The sequence below is a fragment of the Lethenteron reissneri genome, chromosome 12 (genome assembly GCF_015708825.2).
Source record: "Lethenteron reissneri isolate LAM-NWPU_2019-01 chromosome 12, ASM1570882v1, whole genome shotgun sequence".
Classification (NCBI taxonomy): Eukaryota; Metazoa; Chordata; class Hyperoartia; order Petromyzontiformes; family Petromyzontidae; genus Lethenteron; species Lethenteron reissneri.
Window position 1 is genome coordinate 10,880,734 of NC_083790.1, and position 27,993 is coordinate 10,908,726.

Below are 27,993 nucleotides of genomic sequence, written 5' to 3' on the forward strand. Positions count from 1 at the left end.
AGCCGTCCAGAAAATCTAGCCGCATTTTTACGTGTGTCGTAAATATTGAATAATGAGCTTTTGTCTATTAAAAACATACAATTTTTAAAATGTATTTTAATAATATGTGCAGACTACATATGATACATTTGAAACGATTTTTCTTTACTCAACAACCGTGTACACAGCCAAGAGTATTTTAAAAGTGTGATACTTTAGCATTGTTATTATATACAGAATATTAAATAGCATATATTTTTTAAAATGTCTACGTTTTTTAGTAAAAGTATTTATAAATCAATACTCGTGGGATATGATTTATATATATAATGCAACTATACAGCATTTTTATTTGATGATAGTTGTGTGTTTAATTGGAATAGTGTCAAGTTACTGATAATACGAATAATCTATAGTTTGTATTCCTGATAATAAAAGCAAATGTAACTTTGCGATATCACACGAATCGTTAACATTTAAAAAGAAAAACTCATGAGAAATTAATTGCTGCCTAAATAGTGATTTTATTTTGAATATAGATTTAAGAATAATATGTCTTCAAAGGACTGGAACATTGTACATGTCCCAGACATAGACAGTTAGGAGGAAAACCAGTGTAGCCACAGGTCCACTCACCACAGCCCTGCTTTACAAAGGGTCAACATCTCCATTCCCCAGACCCGGCTGGAAATATTTCAAGAGAAATGTACCTGGCAGGTCACTTGTGATGGGGAAAAGTGTGGGCATCCCCACCGACTTCAACACGTCTGACCCACTGTGGAAGAGTAGGCCAAAATACGCTTCCGAGGGGCTCTCGAGAGCTCTCCTCTAATGGAGGCACCATCCACCACCAGTGGCGTGAGTGAGCGATTGCAGTGCTGCACCTTTACCAAAGGTTGTAAAAAAAAAGTTCAACATCCCAGTGACAATATTAGGGAAAGGAGCTGTTAGGTTTACCGATTTTGGAGTTTGGACATTGTCATAAACAAGATCTAACATACTTGATCTATCCAGCAGATATGAGGTATGCATATTTGTTCATGCAATGACAATAAATGCCTTTTATTCCACTGACCTATGGCCTTTGTTCCAGGTTAATGTGTCCCCATAGCAAAACTAACTCGGAACTCCGAGTCTCAAATACAAGGCTTGTACCCATACCCTAATGCCACATGCACCACTAAATCTAGGGGTACGAGCCTTACACTGATATCACCTTCACTGATACATCAGCTCAGTCATGTGTTGTGGCCTTTTAATCCAACTCATTCGTGCCCTTGTGTTCTTGGCAGGCTCCAGCCACGCACCATGAATCATTCGAGGCCCCAAAATTGCCTTTCAGCAGTGTGTTTCTAGTAAGTATTTTAACGAAAAAAAATAAATTTCATCATGGAAAATGTTACATCTTCCCCCCCTTGTACAGCTTATTAAGATGCCGTTCTGAATTGCTCGAGCAAATTACTGCAATAAAATGTAGACCGGCACACAGCACACAGCGGCGCTTTTGCAGCTATAAACTTAGCGGCATGGTGGCGCTGTGCCACGGCCCTTGACTCTCACGTTCCCACGGTAGGGTGGCCGGGTCACACAAACCAGTTGGGGGGAGGTCGCCTCGACCAATATATTTTTTGGGGGTTGACGAAAATGCACACAATTTTGTAGGAAGTGAAGAGTGGCGTCATACAGTTGAAATTCAAACCTCTGGCTCAGGGTCACCATGTGAGCGAGGAGTTCAGCACGATGCTCGTTTGAGCATGGCGACATTTTGATTCACGTGGGAAGAAACAAACCATGCCCCTGCTCAGTCGAGCAAAGGAGTACCGCGCATCTTCAACATAAACCTCAAAGGAAGTGGTACAAATTCCACATTCCCATGGCCGGGGCCAGTTTACCCCATGGGACAAACACTGTTGACTCCCCACAAAGCCGGTACTTTATGACAATGACCCCAAAAGGGAGGATTATAGACCAAGCCAATCGCCGACGGCTTCAACGGACAAACCTTTCAAGTGCAAGCCAAGCACTTTTGAGTGCAGTTGTCTTGGCTGACATTCTCAGTTCTCTCCGTGTCAGCATGGCCAGTTTTTTTTTTTTTACCGGCGACCCGCGTTTATGGGGAGTTGTGGCGCTGTTTCGTGCCGTCTTCCTGGCCAGCGCGGGGAGCGGTGGCGATGTTCCACGTGGTTCGTGCGTGCGTGGCCTTGGCGCGTGTGAGCCGGCGGCCCCCGCGCTGCGCCGCCTCTGTGAGGTGAGCCGGCTCCAGGAAGCCGGGCATCCTCGCCGCCTCAGCATGCCCGGGCTCCGAACCAGCACCTTGGACAGCAGCGCAAGTAACCGTGACTGAACATTTTTGGTGATGGAAGCAACGAATTGTCACGGATTTAACGGTGTAGAGTGAGATGTTTTTAAAATGTTTTAAAATAATTTAAATTTGAATGCGCATTTTGCCAAGTTTAGCTTATGGATTATAGAGAAATCGTTGTAAACCGTGACATTGTTGATAACTATGTCTTGTCATGGAAATAATAAACACAAATGACAGGTTTTACGAGGAAAAAACTACGTTCGAAGTAAGTCGATGCACAAGATAAGAAATAACTAGAAAGCAGGGGTCGTCGATATTGTTAAAGCAAATCGAGTTGATAGTAGGTTTTCCCCTTATTTCTGGCAACAAAACAGGTGTTAAGATGTTAAAACACCAAACTGAAACCTTTTACAAGGAATCATGTCTGCATTAACCACAATGCTTGTGGTCAGAATGCAAACAAAAAACATACTCTGATAATATATGCATTGTCCTTGAAACTGATTGCTCCACACCAGAGACAGCTTTCTTTTGATTGAACCTCGTCTCAAACGGTGTTAGACCAGAGGACGCCAAAAGGCGTACAGCCCAAAGACAAAAATCGAGTTGTTCGTCATAAGAACGACGGATTTTTCTGCTACTGCGCCGTCTGCTGCCCACGACGTAGCCCTGCAGCAGCCTACAGCACCTCGTCTGTCGCTCATCCCTCCCTTGGTTTCTGAAATCTGACAAAAGTGGGTGCACGCCAGGTAATTTCGCCATAGGCGTTGGTATATTATGTACGGTGGTTTATTTTACAGACCAGGTGAGAGCCCAGACGTGAATTAATACATGACTGAATTACAGTCCTGTTGTCTTACCAATCCTTTCTCGGAGCAAAATCTGGTAAAAAGTTGTACGTCCTCTGATTTGGTTTCATGTCTCCCTTGAGGCCACTCGGTTTGTCCTGTGGGGAGACTTCCGCCTACCAATTTGGATTTGTCCATCGCTGGAATTGTCTATTGCTGGCCTCATGCCACCGATGAAAATAGGCGCCTCTGCATTTTTATTTCAGAAGGGAGACGCTTTGACTTTTTGACTTGTATGGCAGGGGGAGGGATACCACTTCATACTGCCCGTGGCCACATGAGGCCTACCACCTCGATAAAGTCTGCACTGTAAGCATCTTAGCCACACTAATCAGGTACCAGAGGGGTATATTTTGAAGCTGGAAATAACTGACTTCGTTATTTTAGCACACGTATTCAATTCCGACACAAGGAGGGCCCCTAGACGTGGCTGTGGTGTGCATCTATGTGGCCGATCGAATAAATGTGACATCTCTACATGGCCCTCGGTGAGGGAAAAGTTCAGCATTCCATGTTAAGGTCGTCGTGGATAATGGAGCAATTGGATGGGAGCGGTAGAGTTAAACCCCAACCAGGATTTGAGCTCGCAAGATTTACGAGCACTCGTGGAGTGCTTCAATCGCAGTGCTAGACGGCCAAGGCTCTGGCTGGCCATCGAATAAAGACGGTCACCGCATCATCGTATGCTCTCAGATGCGCGTCTGGGGCCGTCTGGAATGCTCTTCCTTCTGATATTAGGAAGCCACTGGAGCTATGCACTTTTAAATATAGATTGCAAACTCATTTCTTTAGAACTGCTTTTTGTGCTTTGTTTGTTGTCCTTCCCCCGCACCTCCGATTAGCACGATTGGTATACGTACGGTGCGAAAGAAGTTCTACATACATTGTCATCAAGAGTCATGGACAATGAGGTGGGGGCGGCACTTACCATGCAATGCCGCCGGTCCCTTCCCCGCCCGCTGCTCCTGCTGCTTCGAGAGCGTCTCCTTGCGCTGCTGCCGCCGCTCGTCCTTGTCCTTCCTGCGCGCCCGCATCGCGACCTCCACGTGGGCCGACAGCTCGGCCAAGAGGTCGCGTCTCAGGGCCTCCATCTCCGCGTCCCGCGAAGACGCCATGGCGGCGAGCGTTCGCTGGAGGGCCGACGCGTTCCTGTCCACCTCCTCGCGCAACGCGTCCGTGCGGTCCAGGCAGCCGGCCGCAACACCTTTCGCACAAAGGCAGAGATCCCGTTCGTCGTCTCTCCTACGGCTGATGTAGATGCAGAGCAACGACTACAATCTCACATTCAGGTGGTCAAGCCAGATAACCACGTCAGGAGCGGCTGAGTGCATCGTCGTCGCTGCGATGTCTCCTTCGTATTTGCGGATCGGGTGTTGTTGTACGGTCCGTTCTGGATGATCATAGTCGCACATTGTGGAGTTTTTAATTTTCCATTTGTGAATTAGGTATTGGAATTTGGCATGGTTTGTGCAGATGTGATTTAGGGTGGACTCTGAGCTTCGTGGAAGATCAAACCTAGGGGTATAGATCCCCTATAAAGCCTTAACAGACTGTCGGGGCAAGAGTTCTTATCATATAAAGACCGAAATGGTGCATGGGGAGGTCGTATGGCTAGCACCACGCCTGGCCGCATTTGCCTCGCCAGTGCTGATGTTTATGCACCGCACCAGCTACGCATGGCTGAGTAGACCTAGGGGAAGTCCAGGACGAGTTCAGATAGTTGCCACAGATTTTCGATGTGAGCAAGATCAAACTGGGTTAGCTGAGTTTGTAGGACATGTTATTAACCACTACACCACCGCTCTCCATTGCCACCCTTCCACAAGCAGATGGCACGCCAGCACACCCAAAAACTGGTCCGTTCATCACCGCTAACCTGCTAGTATAATTGCCGCAGTGGCAAACCTTCAGTGGAGACAATTAAATACTAGGGATGCATGATCAGATCAAGCTATAAACTTTTTTTTATTTTACCAGGTAAGGTCCACTGAGCTATATAGTTATTTTTTTTAAAGCGACCTGGCCACAAATGAAAGCTCAACGAAGTGGCTCACTATGTGGAAATGTATAGCAGCAAAATACTCGAAACGCACGTTTCTAAATGTGGGGGAAAAAATGGAGAAAAGTACATGCGATTACAGATGGAACACGCAAACTCCAAATATACAGGCGTCAGGGTCGGGATCGAACACACGACCTCCTGTATACTTGGCGAGGTAGTTAACATCTCGCCACCTTGGCTGAATTGCTTATGGTGGCGGCAGTGGTTAGCGCACCGTGCTCTAGCGGCTTAAATTTGACTTCTGGCCTCAGCTGCCACCAGTGGTGAGTCACAGCTGAGACAAATCCTGGTCCCTATCCCTTCACCAACCTGTATTGATCAGTTCGGTGAGGCATAGTCCAAAAATCAACACGGCGCTTAGGCCTCTAGCAGTGGAATGACAAAGGGATTCAAAATATGATGATTACGACCCGCACCTCCGATTATCACGGTCGGCTATGTACGGTGTGAATGAAGTTCCACATACATGTGTGCATAAGCCGATTAGGCATTCCTCTCAGTTACTACTCCTCTAGTTTACCAAAGAAATCCTCATTGAGCCTCAAAACTCATTGTCAGGAGGATCCTGGCACGTTTCTACAAAAGCGGGCTGTTTTGTGAAGTTTCATCTAAATTGAGTAAAAAGCACAAGTACAATTTCAGCAACGGTATGTTTGACCAATATCAGTTAGATTGCATGCGGTTTTTTTTGTTTTGGGAGGAGGCCAGAGAACCTGAGAGGAGACCCATGCAACACCCAGGGGCAGAACATAAACCAAATAATCTGCAGCAGTACACCAGCCACGAATCGAACCCGAGGCCCTTCTTGCTGCGATGCATAAGCATCGCCACTGCCGCCAACCCTTACCGGCCATCTCATTGAGACGTGACTCCAGTCGCCCCAAGCGCTGCCCGTCCAACTCAAACCAGGCCCTCTCCAGCCGCCCGAGCCTCTCCCACAGCCTGTCCGCACGCCCCTCCGGCTCGCCCTCGTCCTCTCTCGACCCGAACTCCCCGCCAAAGGAGACCGCCGTCTCCTCCCGCTCCCTCGGGCCACCGCGCGGGCGCGGCGCGGATGACGTGGAGTTCGCAACCTGCAGCTGCAGCGCCAGGAGGCGGCTCCGCATTGCGAGCACCACGTCGGACTGCTCGCGGACTGCGCCCACCGTCTCGCTCAGCAGGCGGCTGAGCTTCACGAGGTTGATCTCCACCTTGGCTTCCGGCTTCCCGAAGCCATCGTCGGCGTACTCGCCGTCGTAATCGTCGTAGTCGGAGTCTCGGAACGCGCCCAGCTCCTCCAGCGCGAGCGTGTGCCGCAGTGTGTCCTCCATGAGCGTGCTGAACGAGCCGTTGAGGTCGTCCACGTGCTGGCTCATGAGGCTCGCCTGCGCGAGGAGGTTCAGCGTGAGAGCCGACAGCTGCTCTACACGCCGGTGCAGGTGGCTCACGTTGCTGCCCAGCGCTCCGCTCTGCTCCAGCGCTCTCCTCGCCGCGCTCTCGGTGCTGTTCACCCGCGACTCCAGGTCAGAGGCCGGACTGGGCAGCCGAACTCCGGAGCCCAGAACGCTCCGGGAAAACTTAAGGTCTTCCACGTCAATCTTGAATCTGTCGACGGACAAGATGAGGCCGTCCATCTGCTCCCGGAGAGACTGCGCTTCGTCGAGCCAATCGGTGCCCTGCGCTCTCCTCTGCAAGCTCTTCTGCAGGTGCCCCACCTCTGTTGAGAGGTTGTGGATGGTGGACATCACGGAGCCGAAGCGTTCCTCCATGGGTGACAGCCCAATGACGATGGTCTTGTTCATGTCCAGCAGCTGTTCTTGAACTTCGAGGAGCTTGATGGACAGAGAGTCCTCGCTCGCCTTGAAGGCATCCTGGAGCTTGTTGCACTCCCCCCAGCTCGCCTCCTGCTCCTCCTGGATCCTGTAGCTGAGCTCCTTCAGCTTCTCAGTGAACAGGTGCAACTGGTTGTAGACGTCTCTCAGAAGGTACTCGTGCCTCTTCAGCGTCTCGTTGAAGCGGCTAAAGTCCTGAGTTGACACGACCTTGGCTTTCTGCGCGTCGGAGCCCTGCGCTTTCATTCTGCCTTCGTCGCCGTCGCCACCGTCGGAACTCTCCGGCGCGGGTTTGCTCGCCGCCGCATTGCTCGTAATTTCAACAGCAGCAGCAGCAGCTGCGGCGGGCGCGGCGTTCACCTGGAGGCCAGCGATGGTGAGGTTCATTGTGTCGAGGCGATCCTTTGTGAACTTCCACATCTTTCCGAGGTCTCCACGCAGCTCAGATGCCAGCTCCCCTCTCGCCTCCACCGCCTCCCGCGCCCGTGTCCTCGCCTCGTCGGCGAGGCGTCGGGTCGTAGTCTCCACCGCCGCTCTGTGGGCTAGCTGCTCCAGCAGAAGGGTGTTCCGTTGCTCGGACGACCTGGAGGTTGCCTTCTCCAGGTTTTGAACCCTCCAGGTGAGGTCATCGAGCCTCTGCGAGACGCTGTCGTTGAGGGAGGAGAGTGAGTGCTGCAGGAGCTGCAGGTCCCGCGCCAGCTGGGCGGCCGACGGGGTTGACAGGGTCACGTCGAGACCACCTGTGCCGTGGACCGGCCGTCGAGATGCCTCCCCGAGTCGCTCGTCCAGCAGCTTCCGAACAAGATCAATGACCAGCTCTTCGGAGACGCTGTCCAGCGTTACTGCGTTCAAAAATAAATGACGATGATGTTAATATATTTGGCGAAAATGTGAGGCCAAATTGTGTCTCCTTGCTCAGTTGAGCACTCAGTGATGCTTACCTCTGTAGGTGGCCCTGAGCCTGGAGTGTAAATACCGCAATGATACGGACCAGTGTCGCCTTAGCAAAAACCACTGTTGACTTGGCCCTAATTGTGTTGACCCTGGAGAGATGATGAATTTATCATCCACAGTCGATGAACTCGCAACGTGCCCATTTTAAATCACGTGCTTTTCTGAAAATTCCCTTGCTCATGCAATACGATTTTGAGTGGAGTGTAGCAGTTTTGCGTGCTGTGCTATGAACCCAGAAACCCAAGTTGGATTCCTGGCCATGGCCAACACAAATGACAAGTGAAATCTCAACCGGTCCTGGGCCACCCACTTTCAGCTACATACATTGACCAGTTTTGGTGAAGTATCGTCAAACGATGCTCATAACTACCGTGGCATGGAGAGGCCTTCATCCAGCAGTGGATTGACAAAGGGCTGTAAATAATCATAATAATTATTATTAAATTAAGTTTCAGGGATATGGCGCGCCACGATGGCGAGATGTTAACTAGCTCGTCTGGTATACAGGAGATCGTTGGCTCGATCCTGACCCTGACGCCTCTATATTTGGAGTTTGTGTGTTCTCCCCGTGGTCTCTCTTCCCGTAGTGCTGAGTGGATTTTTCTCTCGGGCCTCCGGGTTTTACCTCCACATTTGAAAACGTGCGTTTAGAGTATTTAGCTACTTTCATTTCCACATAAAGATAGACTTTGTCGAGCTATCATTTGTGGCCGGGTTGCTTCCGAAAAAGAGCTACATAGGCTCAGTGTGCCTTATGTGGTGAAACTAAATAAATATGATGATGACAATCATGACGATGCTCACCTTTCCTCTCGCTGGAGTGGACCCTGGTGGCTGAATGCCCATGAGCCACGCTCCGTGACTCCCTCTGCTCGAAGCCCTCCACTTGTTGGTCCATGTCCTTCCCGTAGTCGTCGTCGTCGACTTCACTGCCATCTGTCCCTCCCCAATGGGGGGCACTCCAAACAGATCCCGCGTCGCCTTTCCCTTTGAGGCCGAGCAACAGCTGAGCAGTGACGCCTGGAATGGTGTCACCATCTGCGAATGACGGAACAAAAAAGTTTTTGGCAAAGATTGTGTCAGAGCCATGCAGGGTGATCGGGAGGTGTAACGATGCCCCGTGTCCAAAACTGAGCCACCACCGCTGACACGCGGGTTTTCTAATGCAGGACTCACTCAAAATTAACCACGTGTCAAAGTGCAATACATTTAACGGTTACAGCCTGGTTACACAAAAAAGTGGCTTCATGCCTAAGCTAATATTGTGCGGTGCCCATCTCATCTCATCTCGTTGTGTGCATTCCATATTACCATGGCAGGAGCAAGTATGACGACGTCTAGCTTCTCCTAATACCTATTTAACATACCCTCTCGCGGGTATGTGTTGCGTAATCTTCGTACGGCTGATGCTGGTGCACAGCAACAACTATCATGCTACATTGAGGCGGTTGACCTGAATAATCGCGTCAGGAGTAGCGCAGCGTATCGCCGTGGCGACTGATGCCTCCTCCGCGTTTGTGAATCGGGCATCGAGTCGTTGGATGTTCCGCCGTCAGTGACTCCAATTCCCCCTCTCACCCACCTCCTCTGAACCCCGGAGCCTAGAGTTCAGAAACCTATGTCCATGGAGTTTCTGTGCCCCTAATGTTCGAAAACTTCTGTCCATGGAGTTTCTGTGTCCCTAGGGTTCGTAAACTTCTGCCCATGGAGTTTCTGTGCCCCTAAAGTTCAGAAACTTATGTTCATTAAGTTTATGTGCCCCTAAAGTTCGTAAACTTCTGTCCATGGAGTTTCTGTGCCCATAGAGTTCAGAAACTTCTGTCCATGGAGTTTCTGTGCCCATAGAGTTCAGAAACTTCTGTCCATGGAGTTTCTGTGCCCCTAAAGTTCGGAAACTTCTGTCCATGGAGTTTCTGTGCCCCTAGATCTCGGAACATTCTGTCCATGGAGTTTCTGTGCCCCTAGATCCCGGAACATTCTACCCATGGAGTTTCTGTGCCCCTAGATCTCGGAAACTTCTGTCCATGGAGTTTCTGTACCTCCGTCCCTGCGTCGCGGTTCGTGCTCTGTCCCGGGCTCTTATTGAAATGAAAAAAAAGATGTTCTGTCGTCTATTTACTTATTTTCCATTTGTGTATCAAGCGTCCGCAATATGCTGCGACGGATGCGGTTTAGGGGTGGTGGCCCGTAGGCTTAGCGGAGTGCGGTGAGCACCGTTGTCATCGCTCTGCCTGCCGTGGGCTCGCTGCTGCGGTGGGGGTGGATGCTCCTGAAGACTCGCGGTACCCACTGCCTCCTCTGATGAGGGATTCGCCATCAGGGAAACGGAGGTGCACGTCGAGGGGGAAGTAAACAGAAGCAAATGTGAGCACACCGAGGGCAGGGACAAAGAGGTTAACGAAGCAGGGCAGAGCAACAAAGGATATAATTATCGCGCGTCATCGCAATGCTCGTTCACATTTGGTTCGCCATGGTTTGCTATTGGCAAGGGTTGCAAGGCCCCTCTCAAAATCATTCAGAGTCACTGCGTTTCTATTAGGAAGGAGGGGAAAGAAGTTAGACTCATTAACATCAAAATGTGTTTCTTGCAAACTCATATTTTTGTTGTTGTTTAGAAAAGTGCTTTTGTTTTCCTTCACACATTCCGATGACGTCAACTCACTCTGATGCGCGCATTGATTTTACATCGATTTCCTGATTTGAAACTGTCGGTAATTGAACGTGGCTTATTTCTACGTAAATCCTATTTACCGTGGCCTAGATGCGTGAATGTAACATAAGCTACATATGCCCAAACCCACATTGACCAGTTTAGTGAAGTTATTTCCTGATAACCACCCATTACATCATAGCATGGGAAGGCCCTTACCAGCGGTGGATTGACACACGGGCTACACATGGACATGTAGGAAATATGAGTAAATGTTGGCTATATTTGAGAAGAGGATAACTTTGTGGAATGGAGCGTACATTGTTTTCTGTCCATTTCCATTTTCCGTGTATTTTTTGTTTTGGTACAAAACAGAGAACTTGACACCAACTATGTCCATGCTCAGTGGCTGAGTGCCATCTCAATGTACGAGCACGGAGACAATTGTAGTGTTTTTATTTTTATTTATAATAACGCCACACGGTGGAAAAACGTCTAGAGTCGGTGTACAAACATATGATGGTTCGACCGGCGTAGACGCAGCGCCAATAAAAACAACCGCAGGGCGCTGTAACTGATGCGCAGTGCCAGCCCAGAGCTTCTTTCACTAAGAAGCCCCTCTTAAAAGAAGTGTAAGAATGTCTGCGCTGGCACTTCACTGCAATGAGTGCCCGGTAGTAGTTTTTTTTAACCAACGTGAAGGTTCTAGATTTGAAGTTTCCGTGACTGTTTTTTCCGGTAAAGTCACGTAGGTAAAAAACCAAATAATATAAATTAAAATGAAAACAACGGAGGCTTGTGTTGCCTTCTAAACGTCGAGATTTGTTTTAATTTAGTTGTTTTCGTTTTCATTTATTTTATTTAGTTTTTTACCTACGTGACTTTACCGAATAAACGTGAAGGTTAGCTGTGAAAAGTTCACCAGCATCCTGGGATAAAGACGATGAGCTTCCATACCTGTGAGGTCACATGCAGGGCCCACGTGACCCGGGCAGCACTTCCACTGGAGGGACGTAACGATGCTGTGCTTGATCCGGTACAATGGCCTGGTCATTTCTTTGAATCTGAATTGAGACATCATCACCATCGCCATATATCACCACTGCAAATGACTCAATTGGCATTACACATGGCAATCATTGCCCCCCCACCCCCCTACTGGCAGACTGATGCCCGCTCGCATGCCAGGTGCTGAGCCACCTTGTGCCGCACAGGGTGCCCTCTCCAATGTGTTGAGATGTTAATGTCAGCCGCTCACCACGTGTAAAGCTCTCGGTGATGCACCAGCGCAAAGTGCACTATATATTCAAAATATATACATGGTCAAGAAAAGCATCATCGTTTAAATGTGTAATGCCTTTAACACTCATACACACCTCAACATTTGCCCACAAGCCAACATCTTTTTTTACACATTCATATGTGAATACAAAATGCGACTATATCGTTTAAGTAGTAACAAAGCAATTTTGAAATGAAAGATCTGTGAACAAAATGTCGATTTGTGTAAAATTTTGAAGAGAAAAAAACAATTGTGACCTTTGTAACCTTGAAATTGACATTCAAGGTTAACATTGTCGATGGGATGCACCGGCATCGTTATCCTCATCCTGTGCGTCATCATCTGAGCTTTTATACCTTGCAGTTAACAACGCAACGATGAGACAAGTTTAACAATAACGTTTCAGCCGTCCACTATGAAGGGATGCTGCCGTGCTGTCATGGTTAGGGTTATCGATGAGCACATCCGACTTGCAAAGCTCTCCGGCTTGATCTTCCAAGGCGAGCTTCATTAATCTTGCCACCGCTGTCCAAAAAAAACACTGAAGGTGGGTTAAAGTGTGGGTAATCCCACCTCTTCCAAGCAGGCCCGGATTAAGGCACCGGGGGCTTTAGGGACTGCAGCCCAGGGGCCTCCGCCAGCTGGAGCAGGCCTCCGGAGATTGAAGTGAAAAGTTATTTCATTTGTGAATGCCGAATTTTATTTGTTGTTAGCATTGTAAAAATAAATTACATTTTTCTTTAACTTAGTTTTCCTTTTGAGAATATTACTGGGGGCCTCACAGTACCTGTAGCCCAGGGGCCTACATAATCTTAATCCGGCCCTGCTTCCAAGATAACTGGTCAGCATAGAGGAATTGGCCAACATATCCTCTAGTGCAGGGGTCCCCAACCCCCGGGCCGTGGGCCGGTACCGGTACCGGTCCGTGACCTGTTAGGAACCGGGCCACACAGCAGCAGGAGGTGAGAGCGGTGAGTCCGCGCGTGGCCCGCCCCCATTGTTTTATTATTGACCACTTCCGTCCGTGCCTATTTCCCGCACTGCGCGCTTGTCTCAGTCACAGTGTTGGTAAGTCCACAAGCTCTAACCCCTAGTAGCCACAATGAGTAACAAAACAAACGTCGCTGTAGAGCTCCTTTGAAAAGGAGGAAAGACCCAATGATGAACCCCCCCCCCCCCCCGGTCCGTGAAAAAATTGTCTTCCACGAAACCGGTCCCTGGTGCCAAAAAGGTTGGGGACCGCTGCTCTAGTGGACGGCCTTGCATGAAAAAAAAACCTTAAATGAAAAGTCTTCATTAAATGAAATGTATGTAATAAGGAGCTGAGGGAAGTTTGTAATTAACCCTTTCCCATTGCGATGACGTACATGTATGTCATTAGAATGGAATCGAAAAAAATAAATAAAATAACTTTATCGGCAAGTCTTCAGGTCGGAAGACATAGCGAGGTTCCCACAATGCCACGCGGGAAGGCGTGTGGCACATTTTGGCGCACCAGCTATCATAGAGTGCGGTCGTGTCACTACAGTTCCCTGCGACGAGTACGTCTTTAAAAACAACGGGTGCTACGCCTCTCTGTATAAAATTAACGTTGAGCCGCTTGCGCGTGTTCCGAGATTCGGCGGGCAAACGGGAACGCACCACCCTGCAACTTGCAGACGTCTCGGAAACGGGGAAAGAGCGAAGTTGTTTGATGCGACCGAGGCCAAGGCCGTTTGGGTGTGAAGTAGCGACTCACGTGTGGCGGTTCTGACAGCTGCCTTGGCCCCATGGACACGGCTCGGCCACCGTTGCGCCAAACGTCTCGGTCCCGTTGGTCACGACGCTGGTGGCGATGCGCGTCTGCACGTACGCACACCAGTCCCTGGTCACAGGGAAAGGGGGCGCCCAGTGGTTAGGAACTTGTGTCCTGTCATGAGTCGGTAGTGAACATGGTCGAATTGGGCTGGGAAGTTGATTCATCGTCAGAATCAGAATATGTATTCATACTGGAGGAATCCGATGAGCTATAAAGCTTTTTTCTTCCACAGATGTCCAGTCGGGGCAGGTAAGAATGTTACAACAAGAAACGATACAAAACACGACAGGAGTGTAAAGTATAGTAAAGATAAACTAATCACTTACAAAAAAATACAAATAAAATTAAACTTTTTTTATTTCACCAGGTAAGGCCCACTGAGCTATTAGCTTCTTTTTCGGAAGCGACCTGGCCACAAATGATAGCTCAACGAAGTGGCTTCTCATCACGTGGACATTTATGATCGGTACGTGGAGGCTTTAAAAGTGTTTTTCGATCCATCAAACTTTACTTATCCCATTGGGATGTTTCAGTGTTAACAACCAGACACCGTGTCGGCTTTATGAGCAACCACACTCGAAATATACTATAATAATAATTATTAAATATACTGATGTTGTTTATTTCTAAAGCCATAATAGCCAGGGCAATACATGTTTCATTCATAACGTTCGTCGCCCTCAACGAGTCGTCTTTTTCTTTCTCAGGCTCAAATGTGCATTGGGTTGTGCTGATCTCAAATGGAATGCCAGAGCCAGTGGTAGAAATTCCACATTCGTGTGACGGGGACCAGTCAATCCAAAATACAACCACCGTTGACTTCCCTCCCCACGTGGTGCATCATCAACAGGTGGTGCTCATTTCGCCCACGATGAACTGAACGGATCCAGCATTGATTTATTTTCCCGACCAGGAGGAGACCTGTCACATTACCAGCTGAACTAGAGACCAAAATCTCCTTGATTATTCGTTATGACCTCCACTGAGACAGCATTAGTCGTTCATGAGCCGAGTATATGTGTGTACGTGTACTGCAGAGCCCGTTTTGTCAATCCACGGATGGGCGAGGGCCCAAAGAGTCGCGCCTTTCCTGCCCCCGTGGCGAGAAAGGCGCCGCCATGGCGAGATGTTAACTACCTCGCCCGGTATACAGGAGGTCGTGGGTTTGATCCCGACCCTGACGCCTGCTGTATATTTGGAGTTTGCAAGTTTCTCTCTCCCCGTGGTCGCGTGGATTTTTCTCCAGGTCCTCCACTTTGTTCCTCCGCATTCATAAACATGCGTTCAGAGTATTTCGCTGCTATAAATTCCCGCATGACAGGCCACTTTGTTCAGCTATCATTTGTACCTGGTAAAATATATATTTTTTCATAAGAATGATATAACCACCATACTTCACCACACTGGTCAGTGCGCATTTGTGAAGGTGTGGGGAAGTGCAGACGATTTGATTTCGCTGCACCGCCCTCTGCTGCACACATACACGTACGACGAGGCCTCGCCCATTAGCGTGCAGTGTTCGGCGTCCATCCAAGCACTTCAACTAAACAAATATTTGTTATTATTTGAGCTCTATATCGCTTTTCAGAAGCGGCCACAAATGATAGCTCAATGAAGTGGCTTATCACGTGGAACATTTCTAGCAGCCAAATACTCTAAACGCAGGGAAAACCCAACCACGGGGAGAACACGCAAACTCCAAATCTACAGCAGGCGTGAAAATCGGGATCGAACCCACGACCTCATGCACACCAGGCGAAGGAGTTTAAAACATCTCGCCACCTTAGCCAGGTTTACATCGACTTAGCTTCCCAGATCTGACGAGATCGTGCACATTCCGTGTGATTTGAATGCAGGCTAATGAACACAATATTACAAAAACTTAACAAAATCGTCAATGACAATGTGGACTTCAATGATAAATGGTGACGTTTCGGGCAATGGTCCTTCTTGTACACCACTGCCAACGCAGCATCACTACAGAATATCATTGCAAGTTTCTGTACTGCAGTACTGTATATGGGGCCGTCCATAAATGACGTCACGCGATCTTGGACGAGTTTTGACCCCCCACCCTCGTCACACGGAGTCACAAAAAGTCAGACCCCCCTCAAATATGACGACACAAAGCTCTGCCCCCCCCCCCCCCAAAACCATATTTCTTTTTTAAAAATAAAACATGCTTCAAATCGCTTTAAACTATTGTCGTTGTAGTGCGTATTTAATGTGGCGCTGCACTCTGATGTTGTAGGAGTGTTGTTATAACAATTAGTGTTGTTATAACAATTAGTGTTGTTATAACAATTCTATATTTATTTAAAGTTGTGCATTTTGATGTGACGTCATATTTATCAAACCCCCCCCTCCCTCGTCACACATCGTCACAAATGTCTGACACCCCCCTCCCCCCCCACAGGTGCGTGACGTCATTTATGGACGGCCCCTATCCTGTACGAAAACCCGCATTCTACACCTCAGAGAAGCGGCTACCCAGTAAACGTGGAACATTCGGACAACGTTGGGCAAACAGTTCAAACCACGCGCCAACGTTGACGCAACGTTGGCGTGCTTACTGGGCAACGGTACCGATCAGTTGAAAGGGAAGAAGAATATCTGACCCATTTGCTCACACACTACAATACTGATAAATCATTATAAATGGTGTTTTTTGGGGGTTTAGATCGCGAAAATATAAGAATAGCGTCGTGACCGACAAAACGCTCGTAGCGACGCGCGTCTGTACGGACGCACACCAATTCCTCGCAACAGAGAATCATCGAAATATTTATACCGGAGTCATCTGATGAGCTATATGTCCAGTACGTGAACAAACAGTACAAGCCACACGGTAGGAGTGCCAAGTAGAGGAAAGGTAAAGAAATCGCGTGAATATGTATGCGTCGTTAGAGGACGACACATTTAAATCAAGGCCGTAGCCATGGAGTCAACATTGGGGGGGACCAAATCTTTCAGGGTGTCTGGGGGTCCCAACCCAGAAAAATATCTAAATTTGAAAACTAATTTCCTGCCTAAAATATTTAAAAATTCACTAACACATGGGATGGACTTTTTATTTATTTTTTACAATAATGTCTAATAGTGTATTGTATTACATTGCTCTGTTTTTACTTTTTTACCTTTTCTTGTTTCATTGTATGTAATGGCAGAGATTAGGGATTAATAAAGTAATGCCATAACCACAATCATATAAACAGAAATATGTGCATTGATTTATATGAAGACAAGTCCAGATGGCCAAGGTTTAGCAAATTGTTGTTTTTATTTATAGCAATATATTGGGGGGGACATTTTGAGCATATTTGAATATTAGAATTACGGCCTTCATTTATATTCACAGGACCCCCCCCCCGCCCCAAAAAAAATAAGATATTTATCATAGATAAAATTGGTTAAACAAATACTGACAAATCCGCCAGATGGCAGTCACGACCAACTCGCTTGCAAGGCCCCACGGCTGCTCCGTCGCTTCCAGCAGACGGAGCTTCGCCCTCTGCACGGAGTCGATTAGAAATGACGTCGCTTCATGTGGACCTTGCTTTCCGTGACTATTTACATCGCATAATCGGTCACGTAAAGCGATAAAAATGTTTGACTTAAAGTATTCGTGACTGCAGGAATTTATTTTCTTGGGTCTTTTGGCAAAGTCACGTCGATTATTGTTGTTTTTTTTGAACCTATCTACGTGACTTTACCGACAGACCCAAGAATATGAGAATTTTTTGTTTGGACGTAACTGGACTCGAACCTGGTTCGCGCGCTGTATAACGTTGAAGCCGAAGCCCTGTAGCTCAACAGAATCGCAATCTTTATTTGGACTGGAGGAATCCGATGAGCTATGAAGCTCTTTTGCGCAGATGTCCAGTAGGGCCGGGCCAGCAACATACAACAGCAAAGTTAGCAAGATACAGCAGCAAAGTTAGCAAGTTATTAACAGCAAATAATTTTAAAACATATCAGAGTGCAAACTAGAGAAAAGGCAAGCAAGTCACGATAGTAAGTAATAAAGTAAGTACATATTGCAAAAGAACGTACATTCCTGCCGGATTTTCAACACGAAATGCAAGCTAGGGCAAGGCAGCAAAACGACAACAAAAATGTCCCAGAGCCACACCAAGAAAACACGCAGTAAAAAAAATGCACATTTAACTATCGAGACGTGGGTGGTAAGGATCAAATGCACAAATCACACTTGCAAATGTGATTGTATCCAGCACCAATGTTCCGCTTCAGGATCTAATTTTGAAGGAAGATTTACGATGTTAAGGGAGGAAACGAGACCGTTCCAAAATGTTGGTGCTGCAACAGCAACAGCTTTGTCACCTATTACAATTCTTGTTCTAAACAATGCAGGAGATTAATAGCACCCATTTGTAAAAGTCATGACATTGTTATTGTTATGCACTCTACAGGGAATATCTCGAGGCAATACTTTTCGTTTTTATTTATCAAGGCAAAATGTAAACAGTTCTGGACACGGAGTTATCTAAAAGCCACGTATGAAACGTTGCATATTTACCATCTCTTTATCTAAATCAGCTCAATCCTCCCGCAAATCACGTGTCTTGCGTGACCACACCCACTCTGAATGCCTCGCCCCGCCCCCTGTGAAAACAGGCACTGCTCAGTGCAGCAGCGTCGAGGCCTTTATGTAGGCAGCCTCTTCCTCCCTATCCTCTTCTCTCCTGACCCTTTGCTTCCGTTTTTCCATTCCTTTTCAATAATGTTCTTATTTCCTATTCTTTCCCTTCTCTCAGTCCTTTCCTGTTCCTTTTTAGATTCCCATACGTTGCATCCTTGACTCCAACGGCGTGCCAAAGGGTGCACATTTGCTATTGTAAAAGCATAAAACGATGCGATTGCAACCCATACATGTCTTTATATATCCACAGACAAGTGTTAATGATAACCCACACCGACGACACTTCGATGATATCATACAAGTATCAATTGCATCAATTAACCTACAGTATAAATATATAAAACATCGTGGTGTTGTTATGATTACATTGTGCAATGTGTAAACCATTCAGAAATGCAATCTTCATAATCTGCAGTTCCTCTTCACATGCACATTCTTTTGTTACGGCGCTCTTTCCTCCACCTCCAACGCAGCTTATATATAAGCTCCTAGCTTGGCATTGTCTCATTCTTCACCTGAAGACGGCTGCTTGCGTTGTAGCCGAAACGTCGTGAGAATTGTTTTATTATGTTTTATTTTTATTATTTTATTACTTCCCTTCTACGTGACTTTACCGAAAGAACCAAGAAGATGAATCCCTGCAGTCACGAAAGCTTTAAATCGAAATTTAATCTGCAGTTAGCTAGACAAAACACGTCTTCATGCATAACGTGCAGAACACATTTGTAGATGGAACTTACTCTATATGCTAATAACGAATGATGTGATATTTAAAAAAGCCATCAAATCAATTTTAAATCTACTTGGAGCAAGTAAACCACGGAAGAATACTTTACATGAATATGAAAGAGAGTGTATGACTCGATCATAAGGGTTATGAGATCATATCCCAGTGTGGGGGTGACTCAGCCCATCTACCCTCTTATCGGGGGTTGTTGTGTACGTAGTGTATGGACGTTGAATTTCCTTCGCACCGTACGTAATCAGCCGTGCTAATCGGAGGCGCGAGGAAAGAAATATGCTCACCAATCTTGATTTGAAGCTTTCGTGACTGCAGGAACCCATACTCTTTGGTTCTTTTGGTAAAGTGACGTAGGTATAAAATAAAATAAATCACGACGTTTCGGGCACAACACAAGCCTCCATCATCAGGTGGGAAAACATGGTCTGCTGCTGATCATCAGGCGTCCCACCTGATGATGGACGCTTGTGTTGCGCCCGAAACGTCGTGATTTATTTTATTTTATACCTACGTGACTTTACCGAAAGAACTAAAGAGTATAACTATAGTGTCGTGAGCGACACGACGCTCGTAGCAATCAATGCGCGTCTGTACGTACGCACACCAGTTCCTCGCAACTCATCAGATGCACGGACTTCTGGGAGCGCCTAACTTCATCAGCGTTGTTTCAAGAGACACACACACACAAAAACGCTCTGGACCGGTTTTGAGAAAAGGTGTCTGGACAGCGGTCTGGGTTTTGCTTGATTATTTTGAGTCAAGTGTATACGGATTTGCATCACAGCATCACAGTGTGTCGTGCGATCCAAGGCCGTACTATAATATATATTGGGGGGGGACACATCCCCCCCTCCCCCAATATTCAAATATTCTCAAAATGTCCCCCCCCCCAATATAATTGCTATGCCATGTAAATAAAAACAACAATTTGCTAAACCTTTGCCACAATATCTGGAATTGTCTTCATATAAAACAATGCATAGATTTATGTTTATGTGATTGTGGTTATGGTTGTACTTTATCAATCCCTAATCTCTGCCATTACATACAATAAAACAAGAAAAGGTAAAAAAGTAAAAACAGAGCAATGTAATACAATACACTACTAGACATTATTGTAAAAAATAAAGAAAAAGTCTATCCCATGTGTTAGTGAATTTTTAATATATTAGGCAGGAAATGAGTTTTCAAATTTAGATATTTTTCGAGGTTGGGACCCCCAGACACCCTGAAAGATTTGGTCCCCCCCCCCAATGTTGACTCCATGGCTACGGCCTTGGTGCGATCACACTGCCCCCTATCCTTCCGTGCACGGACAACGTGCTTCACGAGTGTCGGGGCAGGGCAACCCCAGTGACAGAGTGAGCATCCCAGAAGGCTGGCGAGGCACAGCGCAGAGACGTTGATTTGTGAGAACACAAACCGTGCGCTCTGAGACACACCTTCATGCGTCCCGTGACGGCATTGATACCGCCACTCATTTAAAGTCTGAGTTGACCTAAAGGAAGCCCACACCAGGTTTAAATAGCATTTGGTTAGGAATCGAACAACCGTGCAAGTTTCTACGATTGCAGTAGAGTGCGGTGCGGTGCTCACCACAGGTACCATATACTTTCACCACAAAGAGGTTTAAGGCTTTTTTTTCAGGAAAAGGTAACATTCATCATTGTCAGCCATAATCTATCGGTTACCGGAAGAAGGCCTCGCCAAACCATCACCATCTCTCACGGCCTCGCAATGCGACGTTCTGTCTAGCACGTGCACACAAACTGATTCCAACACTGCCTCTGCGTAGACACCCTCCGAGTCATGTTTCCCTCCTTTAGAAGTGACTCCGTTATTACTCTCGACTGCCGCCCATTATCCCTTTTTCCGACGTATCCTGCCCATAATCACTTTTATATATTTTTTTCTTCAATACGATGTCTCTGTTCCTCTTTGTAGCTGTCAATGTCATACCATGCACGGACCTCTCCACGCTACTTTGTGGACTTTCAAACTTTTATTCCATTTCACGTCTCCACACCCGTGCGTCTTACCCATTTGCCATAGCTGGTGATATGCAACAAACACGAACGTTGTTCTTTAAGCACATTTTGTACGGCGCTTTTCATGACTACGGTGATTTAAATTTTGCAATGGCACCCTGCCCTTGTCTGCCTCTCTATTTCATCGTTTTGATCGTGGTCTGTCTTCAACCGCCCGAGACGTGCACACTCTTGATGTGTTTTCCAGTTCTACAGTTGCCTCCGTCTGACAGATATCTTCAGGCCAGCTGCGGCGGCTATGCACGCATTTTAAATTCAGCACTGCGAAGGGCGAGGCTTGGTGGATCGCACAAATGATGCGAAACTCCCTTCCCGTGGAAGTCGAGGTGGAGCCTTGCCATGGCTCGCCAGGAGAAAGAAGTCCAGCAAAAATGTGAACTCCACTGGTTCCACCTGTATGGGATAGAGTGTTTCCCCATCCGTCCGCATGTAAACACTCACCAATTGGCCAATAACACCTTAATATACAGCGGATCGCAGAGCTTGGGGAGAATTTTGACGCCATCTCCCCGCGTGGCTGCCTTCCTGCTTGTCCTTGGTTCCTCCTTGCGTCACTCTCTCTTTACAAGAGCGAATTTTACGTTATTATAGTGCCTGGGGCTGCCTGTATTTACCCATTACAGCACTTAATGTTGCCATAACACACCAGGAGTTGCACCATTTTCCACTGGTATTACGCCGTGGCCAGGAATTGAACTTAGCGTGCCAGGTATGCAGCGCAGTGTGTACACACGGCAACCACTCGATACATCGATATCAATGAACATGTACTGTACGTTAAACTTCTTCTGTACATTACGTAGCCAACCGTGTTAATCAGAGGTGGAGGGGAAGGACAACAAACTAAACACAAAAAGCAGTTTTAAAAAATAGTTTGTCAATCAAATTTTTTAAGTGCATAGGCTCCAGTGGCTTCCTAATATCGCAAGGAAGAGCGTTCCAGACGGCCGCAGAAGTGCATCAGAAAACGCGCCATGCAGTAACCCGTCTATCCTGCACTGTAAATCGCATTTCCTTCTACAGGGACTCCTCTACTTACGAACGAGTTAGGTTCCAGAGGTCTGTCCATAAATCGATTTGTTCGTAAGCCCAACTTTACTCCTGTCGATTCTAAACATGTTGTACGGCGTGTACACTAAACACGGGGAATGGCTTTAAAAGTTGTATAATCTCCTGTAGCTGTAGATGCCACCGGCTCTTCACGTTCTGCAGACGTAGATGCCACCACCACCATCTATTGCGCGGCGGTTGAACTAACGACTCTCGGTCCGAGCAGGCAACTGGACATACGGAGAGGTTTGTTCGTATCTCTGAAAGTTCGTAAGTCAAATGTTCGTAAGTAGAGGAGTCCCTGTATACAGGTTGCCCAGCTGGCAGTATAACTAGATAGAGTGACAAATGCATTGTGAACCCAGTGCAGTGGGGTTGGTTCACTGTTGCATAAACCGCACGTTCACTCCTGCCGTCGTCGTGAAAAGTCGGACGCAATACGGAAAGTTGGGCCTGCCAAGCATAGAGGAGCAGACAAGAAAAAACGGTCTCTTGAAATGCACACGAGTGCTGGCTACTGCACACGCGTAAAAAAACATAAAAGTTGTTCATTCCAGGAAAATAAAAGTGGAACCGTATCTCTTTCCTGGAAGCTTTTCTCATGGAGTTTACTTATGCTAACTCCTTAGATATGTTCATCGGCGATATTTGATATACATTTATATTTCACTCCGCTGTGTAGTTCCAGCAGAGTGTTTCTATGCCAGAACGCTGGACTCGCAATCCAAAGGTTGCAAGTTCAAATCTCGTGCAGGATCCACTTCGTACTTCTGGAGAGCTGGCAAAGGAGTCGGATGATGTATGGAAAGGCAACAAACAGAAATCACGCCATGGCTTGTCATACATTAATTTGGAGGTCACGATTTTATCCAAAATTGTATTCTGTTTTTATTTGCCAATTGCGTGCGGTGCATGTATAATATTCCATTGCTACAAGGTTTAATGTGCAGCGTGTACATCACGTGAAAATATAACTTCAAAGTGTATGCACGGCCCATTGTCCACGCGCTTCTGCTGGACGAAAGTTTTGCCCAACGCCGCGTCTGGCATGGGGGGGTTGTTGGACCGTCCACTCAAAACTCACTCATTTTCCCGAGCTCACCCCACGACCCCTCGTAACCACCACCGTTACTTTTCCCACTTCATATTCTCATGACATGGCTGTCCCTCATTAATCCCCATTTGTTCAATCTATTCGTCTTCATTTACCGTCCTCAATTTCGCTTTTACCGAATCTACGCATCGCAGATTTTCCTCATCTTCACCATCACACCCATAATGCACCATTGTTAATTATTTGTAAGCGCCTTACTTAAGGCGCTATATCAATTCCTTCAAGATAAGATTGCCACGCTGGGTCAGTATGAGTGAGTGAAGTGGGCAGGGGAGCCCAGCACTGGCTTAGTTGTCGCTTTAAACTAAGGTGAGCTGAAGCCCAGATTCAAGGTGGCCGGGTTCTGTGCCTGAGGCACTGCGCTACCACAACCCCAGGGCTCTGCTTTGGATTCTCACAGGCGCGGTGTGGAGCACAAGTCTCGTGAGCATAACGATGTATTTAACATACGAATCGGGTGCACTGTAACAACAGCGGTTGTGATAATGGACAAACAGGACCCTGCCATGGGAATGTGGATTTTCCACTACTGGCTTGTTCCCCATGCTCATTTCAGAATGAAGGCATTTTGACTTGTCTGTTTAACAACGTACATGTTTGACCAAATTAAATGTAACCTTTAACCTTCAAGCTTTTTTTGTAGATGTTGAATGGGTCAAGACCATCAATTGTTTTTAAACCCAAAGTTTTACTGTCATCTTGGGTGGGGTTTCAGTTCCATAGCCGACGCAGAATCTCAGTGACGCCGACACTTGTATACCAGTAGCGCTCTGGGAAATATCAAATTAAAGCATTGGCTTACACAGCATCATTACTTGATCAGCTAATTGGGAGAACAAACTCAATTTGGTTTTCATTAGCTACTAATTTATTGTAATATCCGTAAAGTGAATATGTTTTGATTTATTCCACCGTCTACCGCGGAACTTAACTCGAGCGTTTTGCACGAGTTTTATTTTTTTACGTTTCTGTCACGGTGCCTTGCGATAAATGTGCTCGCATTTAAAGCCACTTCAATCCATGTTGTGATTTATTTCTTTTCCAGAAGCGCCAAAACGTATTGTTAACATGTGTTTATAAATATTTACTTCATATAAAAAAGATAATTCAATCAACCGCGCCGCAAAACGATTTTGTAATTTTTAGAAGTGTGGCATTTTTTTTTGCCGAATTTCACGACAAATTTGTTCTCAACCAAGGGAACGGCGACTGCTTACTTTTGCAAAAAAAAAAAAATAATTTCACAGGGGTCGGGCCTTTTAATGTCCACTTTCCATCAAACGGCACGCGTGTGAACTCATTCCCAACAGTATTAATTATACGTGCCTACCAAGGGAATGCACCCGCCAAATCTGTGCAAATTGACTCCGTGCCGGGGTTAAAGCTGAACCACTCAGCCATAACCAGCCGACCATAAACTTGGAGCGTGTTGGTCATGTTGTTATAGAAGGACAACCCCTTGAGATGGCTCCCAACCCTCCAACTTTTATAATGAGATACAGTATGTCATTCCGGGATGCTTGCAGCTGTGTTGGCAGGCCTCGCCGTATACGAATAGCGCTCTTGACTAATGCACTGTGTCATTTGTACGTAAAACCAGCAAAGCATGTGCAGTGAAACCACCCGGACTCCATCGTTTAATCGGTTGGTTTTGTGTAATCGTTAACGCGTGTTTTCGCACAATGCGGTGAGAGTACATCTACTGTATACGCGGTATTTACGTGCTATGAAGATGGGCCCGATGCCTTTAAGGCCACGGTTATATTAACAAATGCGTTATCCAGTGGTGGACTCGACGACCTGAATTCAGTTCCCAGCCACGGCTAACCTTCGTGGGCGAGTGAAACCTGAAGCAGTTTGGGCCCCCCACCTTCACCAACCCGCATTGGCCAGCAAAGTGGTTTATTGTCAAACAACCAGGGGGAGGATTTCATTCAGCAGATGGCAACATATTATCATTATTATTCACGGCAATGCAATGAATAATTTCCATGTCAGGAACTTTTATGAATAGTTAAAAGGCTCTGTACATGTATCTCAGTGTCCGCCGTGGCAGCCCACTTTCCCTGTGGGGTCAATAAATTGGGTACTGCTCTGTGGAACATCAACCCCGGTCATACCATAGACAAATGGCCCCCACTATGGCAATGTGGAATTTCTGCCAGCGGTTCAGTGCTCTTTGGGAAACACTTTGAAATTTGACTTTGCCTTCATATAAAGCCAAAACGATTTTCTTGGCATTGGTGGATAAGCATGCTGCTGAATCCATTCTCATATTGCCACTGACACTGTCTTAAAAAAAAAAGAGTTATAGCCTCAGCGGTCTTCGTCATCTGTTACACATATCAGCAATATATTTATCTGTTTTATTAACAAATATATTGTTTATAAATATATAATAGGCAAACTAAATTTGCTCCATGGTTATTTCGGTAAAGTCACGTAGAAAGAAAATAAATTAAATAATAATAGAATACGACGTTTCGATTGCAACACAAGCAACCGTCATCAGGTAAGAATGAATGAGAAAACAAACCTAGTAAACTTTGAAATATAATGCAATGCAACACAGAGAGTCGGCTAACACAACAGTCAACACCCTACCTATAATAGGCAACCACATCACATGAGCCTTTGTTTTGAAATTGCTCTCTACTCTCAATGAGGGCCGTTGCCAAAAAGTTTAGCTTATCATATATCTTTTTTTGAGAAATCTAAAATAGGTCCAAACGTCTCTCCACGCTCAAACAAGTGTTAGGCAGTGTTGGCAGACCTTGCCTAGCCAATGGCCAGGGCCATCCATAGGGTAACCACTATGGAACATTCATAAGGCAATGCTCGTGGTGACATTGGTGATGTGTGTTTTTAGCCTATGCTTCTATGTGATAGCCAGAAGTATCATTATTAAACTAATATTTTTTTGTATTTGTACCATCCTTTCATTCTAGATTTGAAGCTTTCGTCACTGCAATGATTCATATTCTTAGGTTTTTTCGGTAAAGTCACGTAGGTAAAAAATAAAAAATAAAATTAATCAAAGTAAACTAAACATAAAATCAAAATCACGACGTTTCGGAAACGTCGTGATTTCGGAAACGTCGTGATTTTTATTTCATTTTAATTTACTTTTATTAATTTAAATTTTTTACCTACGTGACTTTACCGAAAAAAACAAAAAATATCATGCTTTCATTATCATGCAGGATACTTTTGATTTGAATACCAAGGCGCAATCCTGAAGACATTTCACGTATCTACACAATCCCGTTGACAAAAGCTTACATCCTATGCTTTCTCCATTTCACTCAAGCTCAATAGAGTGCCAGTTGTCGGAAATCAATAGTGGTAGTCCTCTGACGATAAATATTATTGACACACCGGGCCCTGTGGACATACGGGGAATGTGGAGTTTCCAAAACCAGCTGAGGACAAGCAGAGATGAGCACTACCCAATGTTAGTTTAAGCATGGGGCCACTTTGAATATTCGTCGTTGTGATCAAGGCTGTGTTAATAAGCCACGGGTCGACAGCTCATTTAAAACAAACCATTGAAGTCCATGACCTCGGAACACATACGGAGATGACTGCATGACGCCTGCTTAAGTTACAATTGCCCCTGGCTTTGAACTCCTTACCTGCTTTTGTGGACACCGCCGCCGCTGCTGCTGTGTTGGAGCTGAGAAGACCTGGCCCCACGTCTCCATGCCTCCACCCCCACGAAGCTTCCTCTCTTTGGCCCTCTCTTGAGTTCCCATTGTTCGACATCCTCTCCCGCGCGAGTGCCAGTTACTTGACTCTCCCATGGACTCTGCGTGCGCTGGCGACCTTGAGACTCATCCCAGAAGCTGTCCGCGTGCGGTGCCGCCCATTCACCGGCTCCGCGCGCTCCGTCGCCGGCGTTCGGACCGTCCTCTAGGAGATCGGCAGCAGCAGCAGCAACGGCTGCCTGCCCGGTGCGAGCCTGGCCCTTGCCGTCGCTGCCCTGGAATGTATCTGTGAGGTCTGGATCCGCGCTGCCGCTGCTGTTGAAGGGCGCGCCCGTGGGTGGCTTTGCGGTCTCCTCGCGGGAGACGCGGTGGGGTGAACTTAATGGAGCGACGAAGCGTGCAGGCCACATGGCCATGAGCACGAGTGCTCGCAGTAATCCTCTCCAAGGTCGCATTTTCTTGCGAAACGAAGCACACTATTGTTATCGCTGCCGATATTTTCGCTCACGACGCGCATGCCATTCGTTTGTAAAATCTTGTATCGTAATAACAAAAAGTCGCAAAGATACGTGCGGTAATCGGTGGTTTGTTTTGCAGTATATAATATTTCGCATGAGATCTTGCATGTAAATGGGGAGTAAAAGCTAAAAAATGAAATACCCTATCTATATCATTTTTGTACCACTTGCGCTCCACGCAAAAGTTATTTTGCAATCGTCAAATGCAATTTACCGCAAACGCCTTCAATTTTCAACAATTCCTCGAAGAGACAAATTTCTCATGCGTGCGTTTGGGAATTTTTTTGCTTTGTTATTCCACTTCAAATGTTCTTCAGACCACGGTGCAACTCCTGCCCCACCATTGATCCCCCTTCGCGGAGTGGCCTGGCTTCGTTCATGGTGAAGTTTTTGTTGGTCCGAGCGCACGCTCCGAGGCAAGCCTGCCCAAGCGCGACACGCGCCTCTCCCCGTGTAGCACTCGCA

General features: G+C 46.6%; 1 protein-coding gene across 1 annotated transcript; it reads right to left on the reverse strand.

Moving 5' to 3' along the window:
- Positions 1 to 78: 78 nt before the first annotated feature.
- LOC133341885 (multimerin-1-like) lies at positions 79 to 27,993 on the reverse strand. Its single transcript, XM_061550698.1, has 8 exons — positions 26,939 to 27,993; positions 13,630 to 13,755; positions 11,567 to 11,673; positions 10,174 to 10,257; positions 8,764 to 8,997; positions 6,042 to 7,847; positions 4,061 to 4,336; positions 79 to 2,292 (listed from the first exon to the last, which is right to left on the reverse strand). Exons 1-8 carry the CDS (start codon positions 27,463 to 27,465, stop codon positions 2,090 to 2,092), a joined length of 3,363 nt encoding a protein of 1,120 aa, XP_061406682.1. The 5' UTR covers positions 27,466 to 27,993; the 3' UTR covers positions 79 to 2,089.

Coding starts and splice junctions, on each gene's coding strand:
- LOC133341885 (XM_061550698.1), bottom strand. CDS start 27,465: ATGCGACCTTGGAGAGGATTACTGCGAGCACTCGTGCTCATGGCCATG. Junction 13,756..26,938: donor GGCGGTGTCCACAAAAGCAG/GTAAGGAGTTCA, acceptor CCCTGTGACCAG/GGACTGGTGTGCGTACGTGC. Junction 7,848..8,763: donor CCACTCCAGCGAGAGGAAAG/GTGAGCATCGTC, acceptor TTTTGAACGCAG/TAACGCTGGACAGCGTCTCC.